Below are 12,792 nucleotides of genomic sequence, written 5' to 3' on the forward strand. Positions count from 1 at the left end.
AAAGGCTCCTTAACAACTATTTGCATTTTTTTTACACTGCTGCTACTCCCTGTTAATTATCTATGCAAAGTCACTTTATTCCCCTACCTACATGTACATATTACCTCAATGACCTCGACTAACCTGTAGCCTGCACATTGACTCGGTACCGGTATCCCGTCTATTTAGCCTTCTTATTGTTATTTTATTGTGCTACTTTTTATACTTTAGTTTATTTAGTAAAAATGTTCTTGACTCTTATTTTCTTAAAACTGCATTGTTGGTTAAGAGCTTGTAAGTAAGCATTTCACGGTAAGGTCTATTCGGCCCATGTGACAATTCAAATTTGATTTGAAACATTGGCAGTAGAATGACCTTACTGAAGAGCTCAGTGACATTCAACGTGGCACTGTCATAGGATGCCACTTTTCCAACTAGTCAGTTCGTCAAATTTCTGCCCTGCTAGAGCTTCCCCGGTCAACTGTATGTGCCGATATAGTGAAGTGGAAACGTCTAGGAGCAACAACGGCTCAGCCGCGAAGTGGTAGGCCATTCAAGCTCACAGAACGGGACCGCCAATTGCTGAATCGCGTAGCGTGTAAAAATCGTCTGTCCTCAGTTGCAACACTCACTACCGAGTTCCAAACTGCCTCTGGAAGCAACATCAGCACAAGAGCTGTTTGTCGGGAGCTCCATGAAACGGGTTTCCATGGCCGAGCAGCCGCACACAAGCCTAACGCTTCGAACACGCTGACAACATTTTGGTACACCAGAATTACATTAATTTCCAATGAAACGCTGCGTTTGCCTCACAGAATTGCGTTGCAGAGCCAGTTGCAGAGCCAGTTGCAGTGCGTTCGGTGTGGTGCATATGTTGGATTTATCAAACGCATGCATCAAACTGTATGTGTAGACGGCTTGACAGAAATAGTAGCGGAAGGTGAATGTTGAACTTTTGTTGCATACATATCCAGATGATGCTGCATACTATTTTGCGCAACGACGCTGTAGGTGAGTTCGAAGTGTAAGATCACCATGTGAAATGCAAAGCATTGGCTGGAGGGGTGTAAAGCTTGCCCGCATTGGAGTCTGCAGCAGTTGACATGCGTTTTCTAGATCACTCTTCACCATCTGCCCCCGTACGAGCCAGGCCTAATCGCCCAACATCAGTGCACGACCTCACTAATGCTCTTGTGGCTGAATGGAAGCAAGTCCCCGCAGCAATGTTTCAACATCTAGTGGAAAGCCGTCCCAGAAGAGTGGAGGCTATTATAGCAGCAAAGGGGGAAGCTGGTCCATATTATTGCCCATGATTTTGGAATGAGTTGTTTGACTACCAGGTGTCCACATACTTTTGGTCATGTAGTGTATCTTCAAATCTGATGTCAAAAGCGAACATCTTTTACTGCATGAACGTTGTGTATACAAATGCATCTTTTGTCCTCTGCATGTGTTTATATGGCGATAATAGTGGCACACCTCCTCTAATTACCTCCTCATGCTCATTGAAGTTTATGTCCTTGGTTACAAGGCTACATTCAAAGGCTGGATGGACATCATGTATGCAGCAGTGGATTCTCGTGCTGTAAGTATTAAACGCCAATGTACTTGTTTTGTATCACATTATCGAACGGGTTTGGTACATAGAGCTTTGGTATTTTCATTAATGGCTGTCTTTGTCATAACCATGCCTTGATGCAATATCACAATAACATTTACCAGAATAAGACAGATTTGAACTGATAAAAATGTAACTGAATGATGTATTGCTTTTTCCGCTGGCTGGACTAGGTGGAGGAACAGCCTATCAGAGAGGTGAACATGTACATGTACCTATACTTCATCATCTTCATCATCTTTGGCTCCTTCTTCACCCTCAACCTCTTCATCGGGGTGATCATCGACAACTTCAACCAGCAGAAACGAAAGATAAGTATCAAAAGCATCATGGCCAACAAATGGTTTGATGTGAACAAACCAGATACCTGCCATGAAAAAAGTGTTATTTTCACAGTGAAAATAACAGAAAAGGGGTGTCTCTTTACTTAGGTGGGCAAGACATCTTCATGACAGAGGAACAGAAAAAATATTACAACGCCATGAAGAAGCTAGGGTCTAAAAAGCCTCAGAAACCGATTCCAAGGCCAGTGGTAAGCTGGAGCTAATTGAACCCTACTTTCTTGATCTTATTAAAGGGATAATTTCTTTGAAAGTATTAACTTGTTTTCGATAACACCCCAGATAAGTCGAAAATAAGTTAAAACCTAAATAAAGTGAACTATTCCTTTAATTTTCTTCGCCCTAGTGTATTAGCCTCTTGGGTTCCAAAAAGGCTTTTCACCCACTTCTCACTCCTCCTCTCTTCTCCCAGAACCAAGTGCAGGGCTTCTTCTTCGACCTGGTGGGCAAGCAGGCGTTCGACATCATCATCATGGTCCTCATCCTTCTCAACATGATTACCATGATGGTGGAGACGGACGAGCAGCCGGCCCGCATGGAATACATCCTCAACAAAATCAACCTGGCCTTCATCATCATCTTCTCCTGCGAGTGCCTCATAAAGATTGTGGCGCTGCGGTGCTACTTCTTCACCATTGGCTGGAACATCTTTGACTTTGTGGTGGTCATCCTCTCCATCGTTGGTGAGTCTGTTGCTTGGGCTTAATCAGAGGTTTTCAATTATTCTCATTACAATGTAATTACATGGGTTCATCAACTGGCAGTTATACTGGAATAAGGTTGATATATGTAGATATATGTACCTGATGTCTGGCCAACGGTTTGTAGTTCTCTTCTAATGTCACTGTGTCCTTGGGTGTCCTTGGGTATTACAGTTGATCACATGACCTTGCGTTGGCTGACAATGTCACAAAAATAATGCATGCGCATCGATGGGGCTGGAAGCTGTGCCTTGCTATGATTCTGAGCGGTCAGATAGCTAGCAACAATGACAAGAAGCTGCCATGTGGGGAATCCTAGGTGGCTCGTTTCAGCTAGTTTTATCTTGTTCTTGATACCATGTCTTGTTTTGCGGTGTTTTGACTGATTTCCTGTCAATGCTAATATGGCTCAAATTCGCTAGCTAGCTAACCAACAATTGTAACAATGTATTTGAGAGACAACAAGTGCTCCATGTGCAAATGTATTTCTATTTTCAATAAATATTTGGAGACTAAATATAGTTTACATGTTGTCAAAAATCTAATCCAACCCCGTCTGTTTTGCCTCATACTTGCTCACATACTTGCTAAACAACCAACCCGTCTGTAAGCAAGGAATTCCACGTCACTAGCTGGCCCATACACAGATTATGACATTTAGCTTGGGACCTTCAAATTTACAACAGATTACAAATAATTTGAATTTAGTTCCAAACAATATCATGCTCAAAGAACACATTTCAGAATCTTAATTGTGTTTTTCAATGCAACGGACAATACACCTTGGCCATCATCCAAGATTTTAGTGTCCATTTGGCAAGGTTATCTATCATGTCAATCAAGTCATTGAAAGTAAGTGGGGCTATATCTGATGAAACTAGGGCACTGTGCTTACAGTAGGTAATAGCCTCTGTTCAGTATCCGCCAAACAAATTTCCCGTTCTGTGAACATATATGTTCTGCATTGCCCCGGGGGGGGCAACTGAAGCAAACCAAAGGGCCAGCACATAGATTGAAGCTAAGTAGCTGCCCCCATGCTAACTGATGTGTGTGGACAAGGATGCCCCTGTTGAGGTGAAGGTAATCCTAGCAATCAGGGCTGTCAGTGGGGGTGATTTGGGAGTGATTGAGGTGCTGCATCAGCTGACTGTAGTCGGTGGGGGGGCTGGGGGCTTGACATATGGCTCTAAAGGGTGGGTCCCAACCCCCGTCTCCAATCCATCTCAGGTGACAGTCTTGTTCCATGGGGAGAGGAGGGTCACAAATCAGGGACAGATGGTAAATTGGTTGTGGGGGTGAGAGGGTTGGGAGGCAACATGAATGTCATTTGAGGGCAGACAGACTCTGTAGTAAGAGTGGAAGCCTTTATCATGGGCTCATTGGTAAGTGAGATTGGGGAAGCTGGAATTTACATGGAGGAGAACAAAGCTTAATAGTGATGGCAAGGAGAACCTCTCCTTCAGCCTAATTCACTCCTGGTTACCAATTGTCAACCTAATTTTATAAGATATGGGTACATAGTGTGTAGGGGTGGCAGGTAGCCTAACGGTTAAGAGCGTTGGGCCAGTACCCAAAAGGTTACTGGTTCCAATCCCTGAGCTGATTAGTTGAAAAATCTGTCTATGTGCCTTTGAGCAAGGCACTTATTCCTAATTGCTCCTGTAAGTCACTCTGGATAAGAGCATCTGCTAAATGATGTAAAATGTGTGTGAAAAAGCTGACCTTACTCTATGCTGTTAAATGGTTCATGATGGTTTATTAGAAGTACAGAGATCTCATTCATGTTTTTTTCCCCTCCTTTCTTCCAGGTATCGTTCTCGCTGACATCATAGAGAAGTACTTTGTGTCGCCCACTCTTTTCAGAGTCATTCGATTAGCCAGGATCGGACGAGTACTGCGACTCATCCGCGGAGCCAAAGGAATAAGGACCTTACTCTTTGCCTTAATGATGTCCCTTCCCGCCCTGTTCAACATCGGCCTCCTGCTCTTCCTGGTAATGTTCATCTACGCCATCTTTGGCATGGCCAACTTTGCCTACGTCAAGAAGCAGGCAGGGATCGACGACATGTTCAACTTCGAGACATTCGGCAACAGTATGATCTGTCTGTTCCAAATCACCACGTCGGCAGGCTGGGACGGCCTGCTCAGCCCCATCCTCAACAACTCTCCGGAAGAGTGCAACCCCAACCTCATCCACACAGGCACCAATGCCCGGGGCAACTGTGGCAACCCCTCGGTGGGCATCACCTTCTTCGTCACCTACATCATAATTTCCTTCCTCATCGTGGTCAACATGTACATCGCCATCATCCTGGAGAACTTCAGCGTGGCCACCGAGGAGAGCACCGAGCCGCTGAGCGAGGACGACTTCGAGATGTTCTACGAGGTGTGGGAGAAGTTTGACCCGGAAGCCACGCAGTTCATAGAGTACGCCAAGCTGTCAGACTTTGCAGACACGCTGTCGGAGCCCCTGCGCATCGGCAAGCCCAACAAGATCAAGCTGATCTCCATGGACCTGCCCATGGTGAGCGGTGATAAGATCCACTGCCTGGACATTCTGTTTGCCTTCACCAAGCGCGTGCTGGGCGAGTCGGGCGAGATGGATGCTCTCAAACAGCAGATGGAGGAGAAGTTCATGATGGCCAATCCGTCCAAGATCTCCTACGAGCCCATCACCACCACACTGAGGCGCAAGCAGGAAGATGTGTCGGCCGCTGTTATCCAGAGGTGCTACCGCAGGCATCTGGTGCGGAGGCAAATGAAGCAAGCCTCCTTCCTGTACAGATCAATGCAGATCAGTCTGACGCAGAGCCCCACGGGCGAGGGGGGAACCGCTCCAGAGAAAGAGGGCCTCATAGCCTCCATGATCAAGGAGCACTACGGGGGGCCTGAGATGGAGCTGATGGAGACCCTGTCCTCCACCTCCTCTCCGCCGTCTTACGACAGCGTCACACGGGCGACTAGTGAACTTTTCCAAGTTTTAATTTCCGAACAGTCCAGGAACAGTGACTTGAGGGAACATTGCCCCGCACCCGACAGAGAACCAGACCGCGAGACATTTCTGTAATGGCAACTAGGAAATGCTTTTTTCTCTCTTTTTTTTGTTTACCGAATGTAACATAGCTCAAATGACACTGGTTTAGTACTTGTGGTTGTCCAGAGAATCTGCAGGGGTTTTCATAGAGAAAAGGCTAACTATTTATTTATTTTTGGAGAACATGCTTTGAGGGAGTACACAAAGGCGGTGTGTGTAAATGCTAGATGACCTTTGACCCTGCTCATGTCAACTTTGCTTCACAGTTAATATGCATGAATGACCTCTGCAGGGTCACAACAATTATATCACTGATGTAATAATAATTTATTAGACTGAAGGAAATACAGTTTATCAATATTTACAAAGTATGCCTGACCTTATGAGTTCATTAAAGGTCTTACTATTATTGGTGTAATTACTTATAATAAATAGTTTTCAAACTGTGAGATGTGAGAAAGAAAAAAACGAAGGGATACAATTTTTCGTAGTAAAGTATAACATTGTTGATGTTACCAGTCTTTCATAGCAGTACAATAATTTTTTTTTAAAATATTTTTAGAGTAAGAAAAAAAACATGGCCTCTTCTGAATTGCAGTACTACCACATTGTATTTGAACTATTTTGAGCATTTTTGCATTTACGTTTACACGTAAAGATATCCCGGGATATCCGAGGGCCCTGCATTTTAGTTGTTTTTCTTTCATAACAATCTGGTCCTAGTTACACAAAGCTAAGAAGCAGTGCAGTAACCATGATCTGTATGTGACAATCAAACCTACATCTATCTCATGGTTACGATTGACAGATTTCTTTTTCTCCATAACTTCTGTAGGATTAAAACTGCCCCAATGGCTATATATTTTATATGACCATCAGCGATCATATTCACTATTAGTCGGACGGATAATCGTGCTATTTATTTTTTATTTAAAGTGTGTTTTGCATGTTTTGACTGCATCATATAGAGACGTCGCGCTCAAGACTGAAAAACAATTATTTATCTATTTTGCACAAACTGTGTTTAGCAATAATTTACTACTATTTAGGATAAAATGGTCAAAGTTTGTACAGCATTTTTTTTGCTTGAACTCTACAAACCGTTCAGCTTCTCTTGGTTACCCATAGCTTAGGCCTACTCTCAACTATATCACTGACACTGGTTTCTATTTGACTCAAATAATAATAAGGACACCGCTCAACTTTAATATGATATATATTTTCAGGTTATGGTTGCAGGTGTGTTGAAGGGCTGTTTTCTGTAGCAATAGATCCAGTGTGTGCCTGGTATATACCCCTGTCCTGTTTCTAAATGGACCTCTACTCACATCGTTCTCCCATTAGATGCCATGGGTGTGTGACTGGGATCGCACTGCTATTTACCAGTGTCTACGGGGACTTTTCTAAAGACATTTCTGATTGCATGCTTTGTATTGGGAACGTTGGGGAACATGTTTAAAAGTCGGGAGCGATCCTATTCGTTTTTGGGTGGGACATTTTTATACAAAAATGTCATGGTGAAAAGTCAACTCTGCACATCTCTGTCATAAATGTACTGTTTTCATCATAACGAGAGCTGCTTCATCAGAAGAACATCCAAGACATGCACAGAAAATGCTTATTTTTCATTCTTATAAACTGTCAGAAATGCAATAACCTACAACAGGTATCTTCTCAGCAGTCAGTGTATAATCGTTTTGTTGTTATAATGATTATTCTCAGAGCATGTCTCACTGCTCAACCACAATGCAGTGCCTCAGTGAAGCCCCCATTGCAGTAAATATTATTTAGGAATAAGTTTTACTACTTTCAGTTGACATTTTTTTTAGGAAGTTGCAAACACATGCCTCTGTATTTAAGATAACAACCTCCTGTGAAATAAATGAGAAAGCCTACAATATCACTGATTATTCTTTTGATTTCAGAGTCATGTATGTGGTGGTGGTGCGCGGGTCAGCTGTTTGTTCACCCGCACCCACCCACAATTGCTAATAACCCATCTGCAACTGCCCGACTTCATGTGATAGTGAAAATCTGAGGCCCGCACTCGACATTAACCCGCTAATATAGAACATGCGCTGTAAGCTACAGCCAGAGATGGCAGAACGATTTCTTTACAGGGGTGCAGGATTTTTTTTGTCTGATTTAGAAATGTTTCTGCTGATAATTTCTGACATTTTGGTACGGTATTTGTTAGTCAACTTGTCCATAATTAGATACATGCAGCTTCTCTTCTGTCATTATATGTTGCCCTAGAAGACGAAATAAACCCTTGCTAACCAGAATAATGTCATAAATCAATAGAATGAATGCTTCTGCTTCTTTCACACAGCAAATACATTTAGGGACCAGCGAGAAAATGCAATAACTCAACCCCAAAAAACTGGAAAGATTTTCTGTGCAAAATTTCCAAATTACATCAGTTTGATCGGTTGTAACGAAATAGAAAACTGTGAAAACGACCCAACATGTTTTTGGAATCATATTTTATGTGGTTGAAATACTATCAGCTTCTATGATGCTGATAAAGATGATGCACCTACAGATGGTATCTAATTGGCATTCACATTCTCTCAAGATGCTGAAAGAAACAAGTCCTATTTCTCCACTCCTGTTCCGAGTCAAACTTTCACCTACATTTGGAGTATAATTTAACTTCAATAAATGCTTAATTCTGCAGGAGTTAATATTAAGGCTCTGTGAGAGGTTATAGACCTACAGTCAGTGTCCGGATTTCAGTTTCCATTTAACCCGTCTGAACAGTAGGCTACAGTTCCCTTGACGTGCCATAGGCCTATTTGAAGTCCCCATCTTGTGACTGTCGAATTTGTATAGCGCCTCACAATCATCACACAACATAACAGACACTCCTATCATCCTCTTTAAACACTTTGACAAATCTTTCCCAAACATGACTTTTCTGGGCCTCCTTTCTCTTTATTTTCAACTCTCCATTTCACAGCTTTTCTCTAATTGAATTAAACTCAAACATTGTCCTTTTGCCTACATGGATCATGTTAACATTTTCTGTCAGTTCCCAAAGCATTTGGCGATTGGCGTGTAGGCTATTTGGCGCACGTACAGTTAGGCCGTAAAGCTTATAGGCTTACCCATTAGTGCCAGGTAGTCAAAAATGATAAAAGAAAAACTCATTGTAGCCTATAGATATAAACTGTAAAAGAATGATACATTTATGGATTTCTAAAAGGTATTGTTTTCAACCCCCAATATTTAATGACCCTAAACCCACCAGCCCCACACCTCTGACTGGGGTTATGACTCAACCCGCTCATCACTAGTACTGGCAGACCTGGGTGAAAATATTTTCTTTCAAATACTTTAGCTGCACCTGATTGAGCGCAATGGGAACAATGGGATAGTCCGAGCTCAAGTGCGAGCTCATCCCATCTGGCAATGCAGACAGGCTCCATCAAACGCTCAAAGCTTTTGAAAGAAACAGATACTATTTGAACCCATGGCTGGTATGTGGTACAGTATAATGCAAGCAATATTCATTTTGGCAAATGAGAGTGGCATTATGTTGAGAGGAATGCGATGGATTGTACTATGACTCCGCAGCATGAAGAAGACATTTGGATTTGGCATACAGAAGGGATGCAGCATTATGCTACAGTAGCTCAGAACATCAACTCAAGTGACCTACTATGATGTAGGTTACTGGCTGTCAGTAAGTATTACATGTCTCTATTATGGCTGCTTTTAGACAGGTAGACCAGTTCTGATCTTTTTCCCCACTAATTTGTCTTCTGACCAATCACATCAGATCTTTTCACGTCAGATATTTTTCAGAGGTGATCTGATTGGTCAAATTGGTTAATTTAGGAAAAGATCAGAATTGGGCTGCCTGTCTAAACGCAACCTATTTGGTTATACAAGGAAGATTGGCTACTGAAGCAGAAACCCCACCAGGGCTACAATGCAGATGTTCCCACCAACCCTCAAAAGAGATGATGTAATTTGGAATCAGTTGGGTTAATTCTGGTATCAGTATTTTTTTTTCTTCCCCAACACAGATTGAAAGGGACTTAGGCTACCTAAGATGATCAAATCCTAAAGTAGGGCCAATAATACAGAAACTGCAGAAAAAAACATTACATTAAAGTCTGGTCTTGCATGGATGTTAAAAACATTAGAGGAAATGTCTAAGCCTATTTTCATTGTGCTGTGCATATCGTTATGTGCAACAAGAAGGAGTCAGTCAAAATGTATCCCAAACCTGTCTTCGGGCTCAATTCAATCAAGCGTAAAACACAGTATTTATACAGTAGCATATATAGAATTTTTTTCTTCTTCCTGTAGTCAGAAAAATCACAGAGGATGACGCTGAGGTTCTCTGAGGATAATAAGAATGCACATCTGTAATTACTGTAAAAAGAAAAACCTTCACTCGTCATTGCTTATGGTTTTCCAAGTACGATACACGTGTGCAAGGACAGTGATTTTATACTGCAAGACATTGCATGTTTGACTGGATTCTGCCCAAAGTCTTATTGCTATTGTACACAACCTGAGCTTTCATTATATAAGTAAGTGTGTGTGTGTGTGTGTGTGTGTGTGTGTGTAAGCTGATGTGCGTGTACTCAGGTGTGTGCTTCTAGATTATACAGTATGTGTATATCTTGTGTATTGGGTGTTGTGTGGTTGTGTTTTCTTGTGCGTGTGTGTACTTGTATTTGTATGTGCCTATGTATGTGGACTTAACCATACCATGGCATACAGTTCTGCGTCTGATCAGCAGGACGAAAGCGGAGCGATGCTGCTATCTCTGTGATCTGATGCTTTCAGATGGGTTCTGTGCCGGAGAAGAGGAGCAGATCGACTTTGACACCTGGACGCAGGGCACAAAGGCCCCCTTCTGTTCAGGGCTTTGTTTAACAGCACATCGCTCTGGCTCCACTTCTTCTCTTTGCAGTTTAGAAGACCAGGAATTCACTGTTTATGTTTTTCTCATTTAAGCAATTACCATTATTTCAAAAAAAGATCTTATGTGGATGTTTATGAAGCGTAGTAACTTGTGCAGCATGAGACCATACACCTGATATGAGTGATCAAAGCCTATAATAACAGTGCTGTAAGTGCACACCATTTTATTTCGTCAAAACGGATGTATTTTGTTTGTTACTTCTATAATTGCTAGTCCTGTCAATTTTACAGCCCTACACACACGCAAGCAAACCTTAACCCTAAACCCCCTCGAAATAGCATTTGACCTTGTGGGGACCAACAAAACGTCCACAGTTGGTCACATTTTTTTGCCTTTAATATTCTTGTGGTATCCGCGCACACGCACACACGCGCACATGCATACACCCAGCTGTCAACCTCCACTGGGGACAGACCTTGGAGTATTTTGTCTGGATTGAGGGACTTCAAAAGTAGCACTGTTTAGGTTTTATGGTGCCAATTCAGACGCACCCCCGACTCGTTGAGATGGAGAACCAAAAAGAAAAATTGCACAGAAACTCTCTCTCTTTCTCACTGTCTTTTTTTTTTTAAGAATGCCAGATGTCCTCAACATATGAGCAGAGAAAAAAACACTGTGAGCGTGAAATAATCTGCGTCTCTCTTTGCCTGAAACCTAGTTGTGTAACCAAGGTAAATAAGCCAATGCCCTTGATGCTACTCAGAGCATGTTCACGTCTTCTGCAATGAGGCTTGTTATGAGGAGAATATATTTAAAATAATCTATTTGTCTGAACAAGGACATCTATATTGAGTTGTCAACTAACTGCAGGACAGGAGTTATTGTAGAACAAAATGCATAATTGTGAAGTCAATTATGTTGTTATTGTACTATTATGACCGTTTTGTAATTCAACAGTGATCCAATTTCTAGTTTCAGGCCATGGCTAATCCAGGAATGGATCTCAATAGTCTAAAATAGGTTCTTCTCACTTTCTCTTTTCATGAATCTCCACTGCTGGGAAAGAACTGGCGAGGTGAAAGCAACTCCTTACAAGGCATCAATCATATTGCTTTCACCTAATCCTGTAGTTTCAGATCAGTGCAGTTGAAGAAGATTGAAGGAAGCCACTGTAGACTATTGAGACGCGCCCAGGGCCGACTCCAGGCATAAGCGACATGACCAGACTCTTTGGGCCCCAGGCTGCTAGGGGGCCCTCAACCCCCCCCCCCCCCCCCCAAAAAATATATATTTTTTATATATATCTCAATTTTTTTTAAGAAACTTACTGTTGAGAGCTAGAATAGTAAAAAACATAAGTTCGAAATTTGGTTGTGCATCAGTACTTTTTCCCTTGTTATGTCAGTCACTGACAGTCACTCAATTAGCTAACAATGTTTATATTGGTCAGTTAGTCTCGTCAGCCATCTGAAGTTCTAGTAATCATGGCCGAATATCGACCTCACTCAGATATCATTAACGTGGCATACGTCATCGCAAAATATGTAGAATTGCAGGAAATGTGTTATAAAAACACTCAAATGTTTTGTCCTCGAGGTGGAAGGGGTTGGGGGCAAACAAATCTCGCTTAGGGCCTGGACGCACCCCTGCAATAAAGATGTGAAGAACTGTCTGTGCCCTAATCTGACCCTGGCCTGGTAAATGTCTAAATGCCCTGGACAATATCGACACATGGGCTCTGTGTGAACTGACTGAACGTACATGACACACTCAACCACTGGCAGGACACAGACACACAAACTGACAGGAAACACACGCACGCAGACATGCACGCACATGCACACACACAGTGGCGAATACCCGGTTTGGAACACCCCCTAAGGGATTTTAATATTTTCCTCTGCAGGGTGTTTTTCAGTGAATGAGAAAGGCACCCATACCCATATCCACAACCTGGAGCAGATGGCGCCCACAGTGAGAATCTGAACCTAAAAGATCTTACAGTAAACATCACTGGCTTTCATTACTGTTTTACACAAACACACACACGCTGTACGGGAGACATGTGGCGTAGCCTTGCCAAGTGACAGACAGCGGCGGAAATGTTGACGTTAGCCTGGCAACCCACTCACTGTATGTCCTCATCAGTGTCGTTGGGAAGGAAGTTGCTTTGATGCTTTCTATTAGATTAGTGTTTGTACAGGAGAGAGATTAGCTGTTCCTCCATGATGACC

The 12,792-nt window shown here is 42.5% G+C and overlaps 1 protein-coding gene across 1 annotated transcript in view; it reads left to right on the forward strand.

Annotated features, from left to right (window-relative positions):
* Positions 1-7,568, forward strand: part of LOC120051023 (sodium channel protein type 4 subunit alpha-like) — a 158,403-nt gene extending 150,835 nt beyond the window's left edge. The window contains exons 23-27 of the mRNA XM_038997609.1: positions 1,511-1,564; positions 1,771-1,912; positions 2,029-2,129; positions 2,351-2,621; positions 4,448-7,568. Of these exons, the coding sequence (XP_038853537.1) occupies positions 1,511-1,564; positions 1,771-1,912; positions 2,029-2,129; positions 2,351-2,621; positions 4,448-5,706 (1,827 nt within the window). The 3' untranslated portion in view covers positions 5,707-7,568. The remainder of the gene's footprint in view (positions 1-1,510; positions 1,565-1,770; positions 1,913-2,028; positions 2,130-2,350; positions 2,622-4,447) is intronic.
* The last annotated feature ends 5,224 nt before the right edge of the window (positions 7,569-12,792 follow it).

Source organism: Salvelinus namaycush, chromosome 7 (assembly GCF_016432855.1).
Source record: "Salvelinus namaycush isolate Seneca chromosome 7, SaNama_1.0, whole genome shotgun sequence".
NCBI classification, from domain to species: domain Eukaryota; kingdom Metazoa; phylum Chordata; class Actinopteri; order Salmoniformes; family Salmonidae; genus Salvelinus; species Salvelinus namaycush.